We start from the raw sequence: 16720 nt of genomic DNA, 5'->3' as shown, positions 1-16720 counted from the left end.
ATGTCAATTAAAATAAAAAATAAACAAATAACTATCATTATTGTTGAAATCATAATTGGATACCATGCCTTGAATTAAATCTTCATGCTCAAACACAAGTTATTACTCTCTACATCCAAGCAACAGGGCAATTAAAGGGAAAGCTATCGCATCCACTATACCAAAAAGGCTTCATGTTAAATCGAACTTCTTATACTGCTCGTCGTTACAAGAACAAGACACTACATAACCTGTAGACATTTCGGAAACACATTATCAATTGTCAAGATACAAGCTAAAACACTACATCTACATCGCATTCAGTGACCTTCCTGAGCTCACATTTTCCTTGAGGATTCTTACTCGGGAATGTTGAATATGCGTACAGACTCTTGGTGGATCTCCTTGTATCCATAGGTTTCGAAGCCCTCCTCTTTTCCACCCGAGGAACAAAAATGTTCCTGCATCGCGGTTATTTCCGCCAAATAGCTCTAAACGTCAAAAGCCATGCTAGAATGAAAAGCAAGGCTGTTAAACAATTGCATGTTTGATTCCTCTCAACAAGTCTTTCACTTGTTGAGAGGAACCCCAACTTACCTAACGTGAATGGCACAATGTAAAGCAAGGCTGGTTGACCATGTCCGTCCATCAAATTCAAAGCGATGTAAGTGATAAGCAGACCTGTCAAAGAATTATCAAAACAATATAAATCAATGTTAAACTGGCGCAACTATCCAAGTAGCAGCATGGTAGTTTAGCATTATTCTTTCAGTGATTTTCAGCTTAGAATTTCATTTGCTTGCTTCTGATGGAGGTGTCAAAGAAAGCATAGGGCAGAATTATGGGAAGCAGATCGACCTATTTGTTGCACAATGCAAAGAATGGACAAAGAAGAGTAGTATAACAAAGCGATGCATTCTCTGGATGAGACGCGGGCAGCCTTACAATTGAGGTGGAGAATGAGATTAGTATCGTCAAAAGGTTCAGTGCTGTTTTTCTCGAAGGATAGAGTTATCAGCATAGGTGGCTTGTGGACCATATTAAGCATAACAGAGAAAGCAGCAGCAGCAACAACAACAGCAATAACCAAGCCTTATCCCACTAGATGGGGTAAGCATAACGGAGAAGGCGAGGAACAAAAAAGAAAAGCACAGAATAGGAAGACAAACAAGGGAAGCAATGTTATTCTCATCATGATCCATTTTGGCCTTTATTTCAAATTGGAAACAAAATATAGATTTAGTTATTGATTATATTTCGATGTGTCATGTCTACATTGTTTCTTTCTCGAGTGAGAGCCACATGACATTATCTACTACTACATAAAGAAGATTATAAAAATGATATGCATTTGTTATCGTTTCCAAAGATCAAGTATTCAAATGTTAAAGATTTAGCTGGATTATGAACATTGTTATTCTGTGAAAAGGTTGAGTACCAAAAGGTGTTTCGAGTATACCCAAGCATCAAGTGAATCTAAATTTGGCCCCTAGAAATCACCCTATTTGCAAAATGCCTTCCAACTAATGTGAAAATGGCCGACGAATTCACCCTTCATTCCCACAAAATGGGAAGTCTAACAAGATTAATCAAGCAGATCAAAGGAACTAGTTGCTTAGTCATTTATAGCTTACTGACAAATTTTTGAAGTTCATAATATAGCACACCCATACTTGAGACTATCAGGGGCACTTACCAGATCCATAAGCCACCATGCACCACAAGAAGTAACCAGCTCGTAGGCTCTTATTTGCTGCCCAATCATATCTGACAATTGCAAAAGGAAAGTTAAAATTGAGATTTTTGCATAATAATGTAAAGATTCCAATAACTTTAGCACATTAACATTGAGATTACATGTATGATTGGACAGCCATTTGTAAACAAAATCCTATCAAAACAAAACTGCCATTACAAAGAGGCATCAAATATTCAAGCCGTTAGGAAAAGTATCTTCATAGGGCACATAACTATTGTATATCACTCATGTTGTAGAGTAAATCACTCCTCATGTTGAGGATTGTATAGATCAAATTAGCCTAGCTCATAGCACACACTGACACAGCCGAAGATAACATTGTGATAGCAGTCTGATATGTTTACAGTATGCTGAAGAAGCACCAGGAAGTGTGGAATATAAGTCTAAATCATAGTAACACAACATTCAAGATAAGTTAATGAACATCATACGACTTCTGGATATACTTCTGAATATCACTTATATCACAAAAGAACATCATACGAGACTGCATTTCATAAAACATATAAACAAAAGATTATCATCCGAAAACTATATCTGACAAGATAAAGATATCTAAAGAACAAGAGATCTTAACCTTAATGAAAAGGCAATTATCAGGCCAGGTAAAAGGATATCACCAAAACCAATAATGCTATATCCACCCCATGGATCAAACAAGCGAGGCATCTTAAGTAGCATAGGCACACCATCCTCGGCGGTCCTATCCCCTCGTGCTACCTAAGAATAAGGCATGGACAAATTTTCCTCCATACCATTATAATTAAATTGAAAGGAAAGAATATTACATACCACTATCATTACGCTTTCATGAAACCACCTCTTTGAGATAAAAACCCAAAAGATGTCATACAAGAAAGCACAACTGAGAAGCACAGTGCCCACCTGAATATCGAAGATCAAAACATGAATTTCTGGATAAACAGTTCAATCAGCAAGGAAGCAACATTCATGAGAATTGCATTAAGCATTAATCACTACAACAATATTCAATAACATACAACTATAAACTCAAACTAAATGGTAATGGAGAATCTAGAAAGTAAGCAATCGATGCAAAGGTTGCACCAGTTGGGAAAAATACAAGAAAACACCAGTATGGTTCATATTTGTAGGATGGGTTAAAAACCACTTAGCATGCATAAGTGACTAACTGGAGATACCTGTACAGGAGCCATAAGAGACAAGAGAACACTTTATATATATATAGGAAAAAAGTGCTGGTGTTAAATAGAGATAAAGAATCCATAGGTAGACAGGAATGCATTGAACCTCTAAATAGAGATAAAGAATCCATAGATAAACAAAATCTCAGTGAATGACGTAGAGCACTTCCCTTAACCCTCTCTTCCACCAGCTAATCTTTGAGTGCACTTGATTTATTCATCTTGTGTCCTCTGATTGTGATAATTATCACCATGATCTCTCAAGTGCATCTTTCTTCATTATTTGAACATCTAGAAAGGTTACCATTGTTACTCCTTGGAGTCCTATCATGTCTTTATCTTTGCTAATATGAGCTTCTTCAAATCCACTTCTTTCTATTCATTTGCACCATCCTCCATCTTCTGAGGCCTCATATTCTCAGACTCCACCTCCTAGGATTCCACCTACTGATATACCTCCTCTATGAGTGTACAATGGACATCAACAGCATGCCACCTGAACATCCAAGGGATTCGGGCAGCTGTCAACAGTTAAGAGAGCGGGAAAATCAAGAGCTAGATTTTTATGATATTTGACCCATCTTGAAGGGAAGTGTTATGGACCCATATGTAATTATGAAATAGTAGGGGTTTATTTGTAATATATCTTGTTCAGTAATAATTTATAAATAAGTAGTGGGGAGCCACCTAGGGTATCCCATTAGGAATCCGTCCTCCTAACAAAGTCAAAATGAAGACAAATGTCAAGCATTTCCAAATGTAATAGATATCACAATCAAAATACTTCCAATGAGAATATATCTATCTTAGCACTTATGACCCTGACATCTGTGTCAGAGCAGAAAAGCCTCATGATGTTCTAGCCATATTAGCTTTAAATGATTTAAGAAAACAATATTCAGATGCATACCTATTAGGAGTTAGTAATGACACAGTATTCCAATCACCACCAGGCAAGCACAGCACAGCTCTAATCAAGTTATTCAAAAAAGAAGAGAATTTTTTTGAGCAAAAAATGCAGAAGAAAACTAACCTTAAGGTTAGGTACTCGAACAATTTGGAGAACTGTGACAATCAATGCAATGCCCTGATTGATATAGAAGTAGATTAACATAAATGACAGTGAGTACCTTGATAAGGTAATTAAGCATAGTAAGGTGACACATATGACAGTGCATTCAAAAAATCCAGTTCACAATCACCACAGGCAACCAGGAAATGCGTATATGATTGAAAAAATGAGCATTGAAATACAAAGTAGAACCTAAGAGATATCTAGACAGTAGTAGCTTGAAGTCATCTAGATTAACTAATGGAAGCAACTTTTACTCAAATATTTCTCCAACCAATTTAATTCTAAAGAAGACATCAACTCTTGCTTTCTCTCTCCAAACAATTAGTAAAATGAGAAATTTCAACTAAATGTAAATTTCAAAATGATGTGTACTAAGCTGCAGTATATGTGGATATTCTACATATGCAATATTTGCTAACAGTTCACATATTTATAATTACTAATTTCCTACATGCGAAGGTGCCAACTGGCTTAGCACGGGTCTTGGAAGTGCAATTTTGGTGGGTTTATTCCTTTCTCTTAAAGAGGGGGGGGGGGGGGGGATCTTTTAGTTCGTAATTGTGTTATAAATGGTTTATATCAATCGTTAAATAAAACATAATATAAGATAACATAAAAAAAGTATATATAAAAATAATTTAATAAGGTGTAAGATAAACTTAACTATTCTAATGAATAAGTTACATGACATAAAAATAATATTTTTAAAATGAATTTTCTTTGAAAATCGATCAATTGTGGCATCCATTTATATTTATATATTTGAATTCTACCGTGTCACTTTTGGATTTTGTCTTTGTTAATTAATGTCTAGAGATTGGGTCAGCTCTATTCACAATGAAAGTACATCACAGGTCCTGTGAAGTCTTTCAGGTAGGTGGTGCTAAGTAACTATTGCTTTTCAAGATTTGATTAGTTGCTACAAGTAACAGAAGATGCATGAAGTTAACAAATGGGCCAAGATTCAGCGAAAATCACTTGAAAATTATAATAAAAAGAGAAAGAGATACCAAAATAAATAACAAACAATGTCTTTTGTGATTACTTATGTCAGAATGTAAGAAAAATAAAGCTAGTTTCCTACCAGGATATCTTGGCCGATCCATGCAAAGGATTCACGGCGATAGACAGCCCATACAGCAGCAAAGACAATGCATAGTGGAGAGAGAGCTAGTGTTAGGTAGGAGACGTCTCCAAAGTAGGGAACTCTAAGGAAAGATTCTCCAGCACGTTTGAACCAACTGGAAAAATCCACATATCATAATCATTTACCACTTGTAGTGTTTAATCATACTGGCTGGATTAAAACACTATCTTGCAACAAGACATAGAACTATCAATTGTGTTATACAAGTTTTAGTTGCACTAACTTAGCTAAAGCTGAGTCCTTAATGAAGTCATAGTAGTCATGAGTTATTGGTCAAATAGGCACAGTTATTGAATGAATAAAGTCAGCTTTAAGAAAACCTAGGATGTGACAATGTGACCGTATGAAAATAGAAGATGTGTTGCTTTTCTATGTATAAGGTCCATTTAATTGATGAGTTTAAAAGTAGATGAAACTACAGATGTTTCATTACACCTCAAATATCTAGAGGAACAAAGTTTCTTCATTTTGTTTTATGATGGTATTTTTTATATGATAAATAGTATTTAAAAGCAAGGTTTACAATCTCGAATTGTGCTGAGATTTTGGTTGGACCGAAACGATACGGTTTCGGTATCGTATCGTGCCATGCCGAATTTCGGTATTTTTTAAATATAAATATAAATGTATATTAATATTTGATTATTAAATATGTTTCATATTTTAAGATGTTGAATTTATATTTTAATATTTTCTCAAAAGATAATGCCTATTAAATTTTTATAAAAAATATTTAAAAAATAAGTAATTTTTAAAATTTAAAACTAAATTTAAAATTATAAAATTATTTAAAAAATTTAAATTATTTTTTAATGCATTTGTAAAATTTTAATTTTAAAAAAAATATTTGAAATATTTAAGAATTATATATATTTTTTTTATTTTTTAGATTATTTTAAATTTATGTTTAATTTTAAAATTATTTTAAAAATTAAATTATTTTATAAAATATTTATTAAAATTTTAAATTATTTAAAAATTTTGAAATATTTTATAATTATTATTAATAATAGTTTATTTATAAAAAAATATATATTTAAAAAATAAAAAAAAATCACGGTTGCAATGACCTCATGGAGGGTTTTAGGAATATATAATATTTTATTAAAAAAATTTGAATTTTAAATTAATTTATTTATATTTTTAATGGGATAATTTAATTAGGATTTTAAAAAAATATATTTTATTATTTATTTAAATTAGAGATAACTAGATCATTAAAAAAAATAATAACATAACTAAAAAATAAATAAAATTTTTATTATATATTTTAAAAATTAAAATAAATAAAATATTTAATTAATTAGATAATTTTATTAAGATTTAATTAAGCCTCTTTGAATTATCTTCATTCCTCCTAGGAATTGTTTTAATTAAAAAAACTACGCGTCGTGGCTAGGGTTGTAGCCGAGCCGAGCTGAACAGTAAGAGGCTCGAGCTCGATTCGTTATCCCTAAGCTCGAGCTCGGCTCGAGTTTGTTCGAGCCTTAGTTCTTAAGCTCAAGTTCGGCTAGTAATAAAATTAAATAGCTCGAGTTCGACTCGAGCTCAACTCGAAAAAAAACTCGTTTAAAAATTAAACGAGCTTAGTTTGAGCTCGTTTAAGATAATTAGCTATAATAATTAATAATATATTATTATTTTTTTATTTATGTGATATATATATAATAAGATAAACGAACCTCTTAACGAACACGTTCACGAACCTCTAAACGAATATGTTCGCAGCTCACGAACCAAATACTGTTAAGCTCGAGCTCGGCTCGATAATGTTTACGAACTCAAAATCAGGCTCGAGCTTGGCTCATTAACTTAATCGAACGAACTCGAACGAATTTTTTTTTGAGCCGAGACTCGAATAGGTCAGGAGCGGCTTGGCTCGTTTATACCCTTAGTCGTAACTACCGCGATCCCCAGCCGCCGGGTCATGAGGCCGAGACGGTGCGACCCCTTCGGTGTGGCCATAGGGTCGTCGCGTGGCCCCTTCTGCGTAGCCGCGGGGAAGGGGGTTGCGGGGTCACACGACCCCTTTTGTGCAGCCTCAGGGTTGCGCGGCCCTTTTTCACAGTCGTGGGGGTCGCGCGACCCCTTCTGCGCAACTGTGAGGGTTGCGCGGCCCCTTCTGCATAGCCGCGGGGGTCGCGCGCTCCTTTCCGCATGATAACAGGGGTTGCACGACCCTTCCTTGTGGTCGCTGGGTTGCGGGCCGCTCTGATGCGGCCGCACTGGTCGCAACGCCCCCATGCGCGGCTGAGGAGGTTGCGACGCCCCCCTGCGCGGCCGCGAGCGTAGCGATGCCCCCCTGCGCGGTCGCGGGCGTAGCAACGCCCCCCTGTGCGACCGCGGGTGTTGCGACGCCCCCTGGCACCGCCACGAGCGTCCCAACTGCCACTGGGACTGGTGTTGGGTTCGTGCTGGTGCCGATGCTGGTGCTAGTGTCGGTGCCAATGCCAGTGTCGGTGCTGGTCGGTGGGTGGAACAAGATCTTTTGCCCGTTTCACCCGGTTCGGTACGAAATCTCAATCCCTATTTAAAAGTCATTGTAGAGCTTGGTTAGCCATATTTCCTTGGAATATCACTTCTCTTTTCACCCTTTGTACACAACAAAGTTAGCTAAAGTATTCCATCAGAATAGTTTGAACTAGTTATTGCCAAATATTAAGCAATATCCTATTCTAGCAACAGGGTATAGAATATGATCTCCTTGTGGTTACGTTTAAGACAAAATCCACATTTGATGTCTCTGGCAAAAAGTGCGCCATATTTGATAATTCTCAAGGGATGTGTTGTTAGTGCTTATATGCCACGAGCAGGGCTTAACATTAGCAGTAAAAAATAAGACAATAATTAATTATATTGTATATTTTTAAATATTTAAAATTGAGATGATCCACCGTACAAAAGAAGCAGTAACTTTATTCTTGTTTAACTTGATTAGGATTTAGGAGTGGTTTGGTTCCAATAAAGAGTCTTACTGAACTCTATAGCATTGACTAAATTATACGGGTTAATCAAAAACATCAGCAACTTGCAAGCACCACTTAGTTCCTACACCACCCTAGTCATCAAGATGCAAAAGGAGATATGGGAGAAAAAATAATATAATTTTCTGCTAGAGGACAAGCATGCTATCTAAGAGAGGAGCAATATGTGTGCTTACAACCACGTTATCATAGCTCCATGTCAACGTTAACGAATAATAGATAAATTATATTTACTTTAAATTATATTTGAAACTATTATAATTAGTCTTAAACAGGAATTAATCTACCATGGAACATAGTACTAGAAAAGTTATACTCTATAAATACTATGTGAGGCCAAATTTTATGTTAGACTAAGTTGTATGAGTTGGCTATATTTAATTTTTCATCAACCAATAATCAAACAAGTTCAATCCTAAAACAGTTCTCTATTTTTTTATCCTCTTTTCTCCTTCATATACTTTCTAGAAGACCAGTGTTCATTGCGATCATAGAATTCTCAGTTCAATGATCGCTCATTACCTTTACTCATGGTACTAACTACCAATCTTGGATAAATTGAATATCTCATATATGAGTTAAATTTTTTTTTGTGTGCGTGCAAATCAATTTAAACAATCATTTGGCCAACAAATTATCGAGCTGAGATCCTCTGTGAAACATCTAAAGACCATATAAAATGATACTGATAGTGCCATAAATGATTGTGGGAGCCTTCCAAAGTGCAGTCAAACTGTTTCAACTGATCAGTTTGAATAAAACCCTCATGGAGCATGCTTTAGGATTATTTTTCAGAATATCTTGCTATACGAATGATTTTTTGTGGATTTTGCTAGCAAACAGTCCTCTTACTGTTCTCTAAAACAATTTATCAGGGACGTAATCTTAATACAGAAGGAATACTTTCTGATAAATGATAAATTAGGCCAGTTTGGTCATCAAAGATGAACCAATGGAAGAAAATGTACATAACAATTCTCAAGTAATGTAGTACAAAATTCTAGCAAAAAAATTATAAAGAGCATTTGATAATTAACAATACTCTTGTAAGCATGATAAATGATATATTAGGCCAGTTTGGTCATCAAAGATGAACCAATGGAAGAAAATGTTAAAAGATACATAACAATTCTCAAATAATGTAGTACAAAATTCTAGCAAAAAAAATTATAAAGAGCATTTGATAATTAACAATACTATTGTAAGCAAAGTAAATAGTTGGCATAACTAATATGTTGAAAGAAAAGAACATGCAGCCTATAAATGACACAAAGTATGAGGCGGTATACCGTGATAACAAAGCTACCAAGCATGTTTGTAGACCCTGATACAGAACAAGTAATCTAATTGGTAATTTGATATACAAATAAAAAAATTAAGTTTCAAAATATCCAATAAATGAATGTTACATAAACAAGTTAACTAATCAATAATAAATTGCCTTTAAAAATATCAAAATAAAAGATAAGTACACCAAGATTATTCGAAATCAAAGTTCCAAAATAACATGGTGCACAAAACTACAATCACACGACAAAAAAATTTACAAAGAATTTCAAAGTTGGTTCAATGTGTAAATTCTATCTATTTGAAAAAGAATGTAAAGTAAATACAAAAATTCATGCCAGGCTCATAGAATGTCTGACCCTTAGCATCTTATTGTTTAGGATTTGATGTGCATCAAATTCTAGTTATCTTGCATCAAAACTTCAAAAGAAAACAATTAAATGATCAAAAGGAAGTAGGAATAAAGGTAAAGAATTGCACCTCTACACCACCAATGCAAAACAGAACCACCAAAAGCTCCACAAACCAGAATGACATGAGTTTGTAAAGTAAAATTAAGAAGCATGAAGCAATCACAACAAACAAACAAGCTGAGGTTGTGGTGATGTCCACTATGCCATTGGATCCTGTAGCTTCCATGTTCATCAACTCCTCTGGGGCATCCTACAATCATTATTCCACCAACTATTGTGACAAATTCGACTCCTAAGGATAGAGATTCACATGGTAAATATAGAATAAATGAAAACCTTTAATAACTTTTCATACTCCATTAATGCTTCTCTAGCACTCCATGCTGACCAATATGATGCACATAAGATGGTACCAATTGCCATAAACCACAGAAAAACTTCTGCTGTATCAACCAGAGGACGATCTGGAGAATAGAGTTGCACAGCAACTGGAAAATGCCGAACAATTATAAATTTTTTACCAAAGAGGGTAAAATAGAATAACATAATCAAATGCCAAAAGGTATACATTATTGAACAAATATACAAGCATGTAGAACCATGTCTTCTCTTAAATCCTTGAACCGAACAGAACGCTTCTATACTTCTTCATGCCAGCTCTCTTTGCTCTTGGAATTTATGATTTTCTCTTCAAATGGCTTTAGAAACACAAATAATCTTCTCATAAACCTTCATGCTTGGGAGGATCACATTCTGAAGTGCAAGAGGCAGTGTGAGGGGTGGTGAAAGGAGTGACTTTGACAAGAGTTGTCAGGGTTGGCGTGGGTGGCAGTTTGGCGTTCCCCGGCAAGGGCGGTCAAGGCATGTGTTACTTGTCCTCACTATTTGGAGTGCAATAGAATGAAGAAAAATGCATATCAATACTGATCTGATGACATACAGGCCAAGACCTCAGGCTGGATCTACCAGAGCTACGCCATTCAGAATCAAACTTGATCAATGCATGCAAGCGCATGCAGTTCACAGCAGAGGGCCAAGGTCCAATGGATCAAGTTGGTGATAAAAATATCTGATTCTTTCAAAGAATTGCCAACAGTACAAAGAAAGCTAACACCATTCATTTTTTAGAGGAAAACTGAGTTCCAATTGAAGGCAAGCAGCAGAAGCTTAGTAGATTATGAGAACAAGTAAATCACACCTCTCTTACCTAACCACCAACCAATCATTATTCCCAGGGGCCATCCTCGACTTTCTTGGGTATGCCTCGCTCTTTGTTGGAGGTAGAACTTTTTTAGGATATAAAAATTTTAGGACCCAATAAATGCCCTAGGATGGATTTAACATGAGCTCTAGGTTTCCATGTGGGGTGTTGTTAAACCTAAGGTGCTGCTCTATTTAATGATTTCCATGAGGGTAAGATGCCAGCAAACAACATGAATCACTTATATCTCTTATTGATGCCTGAAGTGGAAGGAGCTTGTCAAGCTTATGACTTCCATCCGATAGCATTGGAAACCTTTATGGTTAAGATCCTATCCAAAGTTCTTGCATGAAGGCTGCAGCTGATCATTAATGAGTTAATTGGGATTTTCAATTTACTTTTTGTCAAGGGGTGCCGTTGATTGCTATGTCAGTGCAACTGAGATCCTAAATTGGTGCAAAAGGAGCAATGAGGAGGCAATATTGAGCAAGCTAGATTACTCTAGAGCTTTTGGTAGAGTTAGTTGGCATGACTTGGAGGACATCTTGAAACTACTCGGCTTACATGAGTTATGGAGAAGATAGGTAATAGACATTGTAACCACGGCCAATAAAACTATTTTACTCAACAATAAGGACTCCAATGAAGAAGGGATCTTGTCAAGGCAACCCATATCTCCTTATTTGTCCATCCTCTTAACCGATGCCCTTCACCAAGTGCATTCAGAAGCCAAGCAGAGGGTTTTATCAGTGGCGTTGGTAGTGGATGCTCTACTGGAGGATTCCAAATATTGCAATTCATGGATGATACCCTACTGTTTTCTTGTCCTGATTTGGATAAGGTGAAGAATCTCAAGGTTATTTTGGCAGCTTCTTCACATACAGTGGACTTCAGATAAAATATCAGAAGTCATTGATATTGTATATAAGTAACCTGGTCAAAGGCTTGGAGTCGACAAGCATTTTTAATGGAACAGTTAGTTAATCTGCCTAAAACATACCTGGGGTTTCAGCTGGGCTGGAAAAAAACCCGATATAGATTATTGGGGGTCTCTTGTGGCTAAAATACATAGGTGGCTTCCTCCATGGCAGATGGTTCCCTTCACCTTGAGTGGTTGCATCTGCAGTACACTTACCTCAACTGCTTCATATCCAGACATGGTATATTGGATTTCAGCTAGGGAGCTGAGAGAGGTGGACAGATTCAGAAGGTACTTCTTTTGGTAGTTTGGCGTGGAATGGTTGCCCAGGGTTTGACACCTGTTGCATGGGAATCAGTTTGCTTTCCAAATAAGTTTGGAGGTCATATTTTACTAAATTTAGAAGTCTATAACAGAGTGCATTGCAGGTGGTGGTGGAAGCTGATTAACAAATCAAAGATGTCTTGGATTGAGGTCAGAACTTATCTCAAACAAGGAAATCGGATTCTTAGTTACAGTGATGGGTGATGGTTGTTTCTATGGAAGGACTTCTTGGCTCTTGCTTGTGAAGGACTTTTGTTTCAAAAGCATCACAACAAAGCTTTGTTGGAGTAGTCAAGAACATTTTTGGTACTCCGGATGGCCGAATGGACTGGTAACTCAACTTCCTGCTTTATAACAAGCCAGTGTGGATAAGCAAATACTTGTGTGTAATCTGCAACCTCCTAAACAACTGTTGGACTTAAGATTTAATAAACTGTTTCACAGAGTGCTTTGCTGTCACTTATCATCAAATCAAGAGGAATCCAGCAAATTTGTCCAGATGTGTTTACCTGGAGATGGAGCAGTGACAGATTTTTTCAGTTTCCTCAGTGTATGATATGTTCTTCAACCCTAGTATATCCATTTGGTCTGGAGAAGGCTGTTTCGAACTCCTTTGCCTCACTCAAAGTTAAACTGCTGACATGGCTGATTATCTTGGGAAAGGTCAATATTAAGGTCAGGTTGGCACGAAGAGGGGTTCATGGAGGATATCAATTTTGTCCTATTTGGAGGGGAGAATGAGCACTGAAATGAAACAATACAGCACCTATTCTTTGATTGCCCAGTGACAGTGGTCGGATGGGATATTAATTGTCTACTGAACTTCCAAACGTTGATACTGTTTTTTCCTAACTGGTGGCATGGCTGGAACTACAGCAAATCCATAAGGTTGGTCAAGAAAGGCAATGTGTTGATTCAGGCCTGGCTAGTGGCTATTAGTAATCTGGATAGCCGGGTGTGGAAAAGTTATAGAAATGAGGAGTTAAGTGTCCAGACTATGCTGGAAGATTAGCTTTGCAGAGTCAACTTATGGAGTGTGAGAGGTAAATCCTATTCATTTTCTTCTTCTTTTTCATTAGTTATAGTATCTATGATTGACCTTCCCAATGTGAAACCAAATTAATTTTTAAAAATGGTTGTCTAATCTCTTATTCTCCTCCCAATAATTTTTTTCTAAAATTGTATAGTATGACTCATCAACATAAAAGCTCCATAATTAGATCAACATATTGTATATCACCTTTATTCTTATAGATAGGTGCTTAAAAACTTTTTGTCTATTCGTTGACTATCTTATTAATTCTCAAAATTTTATACAATAACTTAATCAACCAAATTGAGCTTGATCTCCTAGACTCTTCCATACTTCAATAGGAATCTCTTCCAAACCTGGATTTTTTGTAGCTTTATTCTCTTTAGTATTATAAATAAATCTATGATTTGCGTATCTTCCAGATTGCCTATAGAATGCTAGGAGAAGATAAGAAAAAAAAAATAATTGAACGGGACATGATAAGACACATGAGATGGATAAAATGATGACTAGGCATGTTGACAGTTCAACAGTTTAAAAAAATTTAAATGGTGCGATAAATTTGTTATGAATTCCTAAAGTATATGATAAATTAATTAATTTTGAAAGTTCATGATAAATTACTTAAAACACGATTTAGCAATTAAATCTACTAAAAAATAAAATTACCAGCAGAAGCATGTTGAAGACTGGTTTCCAAGCTAGCACCTGCATCTTGTGGAAGCATAACTGCAGGAATACCAATATTCAAATCTGTTTCACTTTTATCACAGACCATCTTGTATAACTCTGCAAACAAAAAAAAAAATGGAAGTGAAGCAAGCAGGGGAGTAAAACTCACATCATCATGCATTATTCTCCTATGAATACATAAAAGTCCAGATGTTTTCCTAGCTCAAACCAGTTCTAATATGTTACATAAAGCAAATATGAAATTAGGATCAAATTGCCTTCCCTCAACTTCCTGTGTATTTGTTGAGCATTGGACAAGCAGGATTGACAAATCACCGTCAAACTTTTGTTTGCCATGGACAAAAGAAGCACAAACCTTTACGATCATTAATTATGAGAATAGCAGAAGCACCAGCAGCTTCTGCAACCATTGCCTTTGTTGTAAATTTGCAGTTCCCACGATGCACTAACAGTACCTCTCCAGCAAGCTAAGAAATGGAATTCTGAATTATTAGCCTCAAAATGGGAAAGCTTTAAGAGTGTACCAAATCTGAAATGGGGAATATACCCAACCATTTTCTTAGGGGCAGTGCAGCAATCAGAAGGATCTGAGAGAGTAATACGCGTTCTGTTGGCATACTTCTCTTTTGAAACTATTGTAGGGCCAAATCGAGCGCCAACACCGACAAATTCAGCATCTTCTCTGCTGTTAATCCAGGTTTGCACTTTCACCTGTAAGACATAGAACAAGGAAAGTAAACTTAAAATGAAATTCAAGGACCAAATTGGAAAGCCACGGAGCACATTTAAATAAAATCGTCAAGAGCTAGTCCAATGCAATCAAGCAGTCTGAACACTGCTGCCAGCCTACCATACGCAATGACTCATTGAATACTAGAATGCCAGGAAGCGGAAATAAAGAGGGGATTACATAAGGGCATGTACCATGCTAAATTATAAACCCTAGAATGTTGCCAGTATGATTCCTCGATCGAAAACAAGAAGACGAAAAACGAATTGGTTTTTTTTAAAAAAAAAAAAGTGGGAAGCGTACTGATAAACTAGAATATTTTCTGGACCACGCGATTAAGCACCAGGATGAAAGGGATAAGAAAGGATTTGAAGTCGCATTTCCGATCACACCAAGATGTCACGAACAATACACGGTAACTTTCAGTAAATCGCAGAACCACGAGAAGAATCAAGAGGGATATTTTACCAGGACGAAGTTGTTCGAGCATCCGGGTAGCTTCGGTGCCTCGTCGTCCTCGTGCACGATGTCTCCGCCGTGGACGAACGAAGCAGGAGCAAGCAGAAGCAGCACGAGCACCTCGGACAACCAAACCCTGCCCGGATCCATCGAGGAAGCCACGCAACTCGGCGAGAAAGAGCAGAACTAGAAGGGAGGAAGGGATTGGCGAGAGCAGAAGAGTGAGAGGAATCGTGGGCGTCCTGGGGTTCGGACCGTCGCCATGCTTCCTCCCGCAAGCTTGTACTGCGCACTAAAACCGAGTGCTGCCTGACGTCATCCGGCTTTCTTGTACGACATAGTACTTTTTTCCCGGAAGGTCATTTTTTTAAAGGACAAATTTAATGCGCAAAATCGCAGCATTTTATTTTCTTTTGAACCAAATTTAATGGGAAAAAATAACGCGTCGCTTTTTTATTCAAATAGTTAAAAGGCTATTTTTTAAAAATTTATCATCAAAAGGGATTATTTTTTTAAAAATATTTTTTTATTTTCAACAGTTGACTATAAAAAAATTAATTAATCAGGTTGAAAAACGTCGAATCTGGAATGATCGATCGGATCCCACAAAAATTTTAAAATTTCTACAAATTCATAATAGCTGGGATTCCAACCGTGAGTACTTGGATGACAACTTGAATACTCTACCGCTACACCATAATCTCAGGGGCCCAACAATTCAATAAAGCACCTTATTCTGGAAGACCAGATCTCTTTATTTATAAAGAAATAATAAAATGATTCCCTCTTAATTATGGTCACATCGTAATTATGATCTGATCGTAATTGGTTGTGATCCCTTTATAGGTTCATTGTCTCCACCAAATTATAGTTTGGGTCGTAACGGGCCACTGGATGCCGCCCCCTGCTCAGTGTCCGATAATCTGGATATTTGCCTATTTTCGGTAACCTTTAGGGGGTCTCTGACCATCCACTCCAACTCAAACTATAATCTGATAGGAATGATAAACCCATAAAAAAATCATAATCAATTACGATCAAATTACCATTATAATTTAATCATAATTCAGAGTGGACCATCCTCTAATCCATTTTTTTTAACCAAGAGATCTCTCTTATTCCGGAGGCTAAAAGACGAACGGCCACTTACAACCGTCAGAATATATATATTCTGAAAGGAGATTAAATAAGGGGGCTTATTTCGTATTAGTTGAGCGGTCAGATAGGGTACAAGATAATTCGTAGTGGTCTTTCTGAGCAATCATGGGATTTATTCCATCTTAACCGAACTACTTCTTAGACAGATAAAGAGTTTAAGATACTCCAAGCAGTATTTGCTCTTGCTAAAAATCGAATCCAACCTTTCTAATTGTAAACTCTGTCCGAGTACTATCTAGATTACACCCACTGCCCACTGGGCATAAGATCACCTATATATTTTGAGGAATGATATTTGCCGCGACAATTCGTCGCGATAGGTTACTGATCGGTTTGTAGACCGATTAGGTTGCCTCCTGATTGGTCTATAGATCGATCAGGTAGTTGTCGCAG

The 16720-nt window shown here is 36.5% G+C and overlaps 1 protein-coding gene across 4 annotated transcripts; it reads right to left on the bottom strand.

The window, feature by feature from the left end:
* Positions 1–131: 131 nt before the first annotated feature.
* LOC122035201 (signal peptide peptidase-like 4) lies at positions 132–15486 on the bottom strand. 4 transcript variants are annotated; one of them, XM_042594613.1, is made up of 15 exons: positions 15179–15486; positions 14533–14691; positions 14336–14447; positions 13957–14076; positions 10147–10298; positions 9878–10060; positions 9400–9434; positions 5064–5220; positions 3938–3991; positions 2531–2623; positions 2316–2458; positions 1676–1746; positions 577–660; positions 322–440; positions 132–230 (listed from the first exon to the last, which is right to left on the bottom strand). In XM_042594613.1, the coding sequence occupies exons 1-15, from the start codon at positions 15317–15319 to the stop codon at positions 222–224; spliced, it is 1632 nt and encodes a 543-aa protein (XP_042450547.1). In that variant the 5' UTR covers positions 15320–15486; the 3' UTR covers positions 132–221. The 4 variants fall into 4 exon arrangements, with proteins under 4 accessions (XP_042450547.1, XP_042450546.1, XP_042450549.1 ...); XM_042594612.1 differs by having other exon boundaries at positions 132–440; XM_042594615.1 differs by lacking the exon at positions 15179–15486 and having other exon boundaries at positions 132–440; positions 14528–14667.
* Between the last annotated feature and the right edge of the window lie 1234 nt (positions 15487–16720).

Source organism: Zingiber officinale, chromosome 11B (genome assembly GCF_018446385.1).
Source record: "Zingiber officinale cultivar Zhangliang chromosome 11B, Zo_v1.1, whole genome shotgun sequence".
NCBI lineage: Eukaryota > Viridiplantae > Streptophyta > Magnoliopsida > Zingiberales > Zingiberaceae > Zingiber > Zingiber officinale.
This window is presented reverse-complemented; position numbering and strand designations above follow the sequence as displayed.

Coding starts and splice junctions, on each gene's coding strand:
- LOC122035201 (XM_042594612.1), bottom strand. CDS start 15,319: ATGGATCCGGGCAGGGTTTGGTTGTCCGAGGTGCTCGTGCTGCTTCTG. Junction 14,077..14,335: donor CATAATTAATGATCGTAAAG/GTTTGTGCTTCT, acceptor TTTTGTTTGCAG/AGTTATACAAGATGGTCTGT. Junction 1,747..2,315: donor ATAATTGCCTTTTCATTAAG/GTTAAGATCTCT, acceptor TGCAATTGTCAG/ATATGATTGGGCAGCAAATA.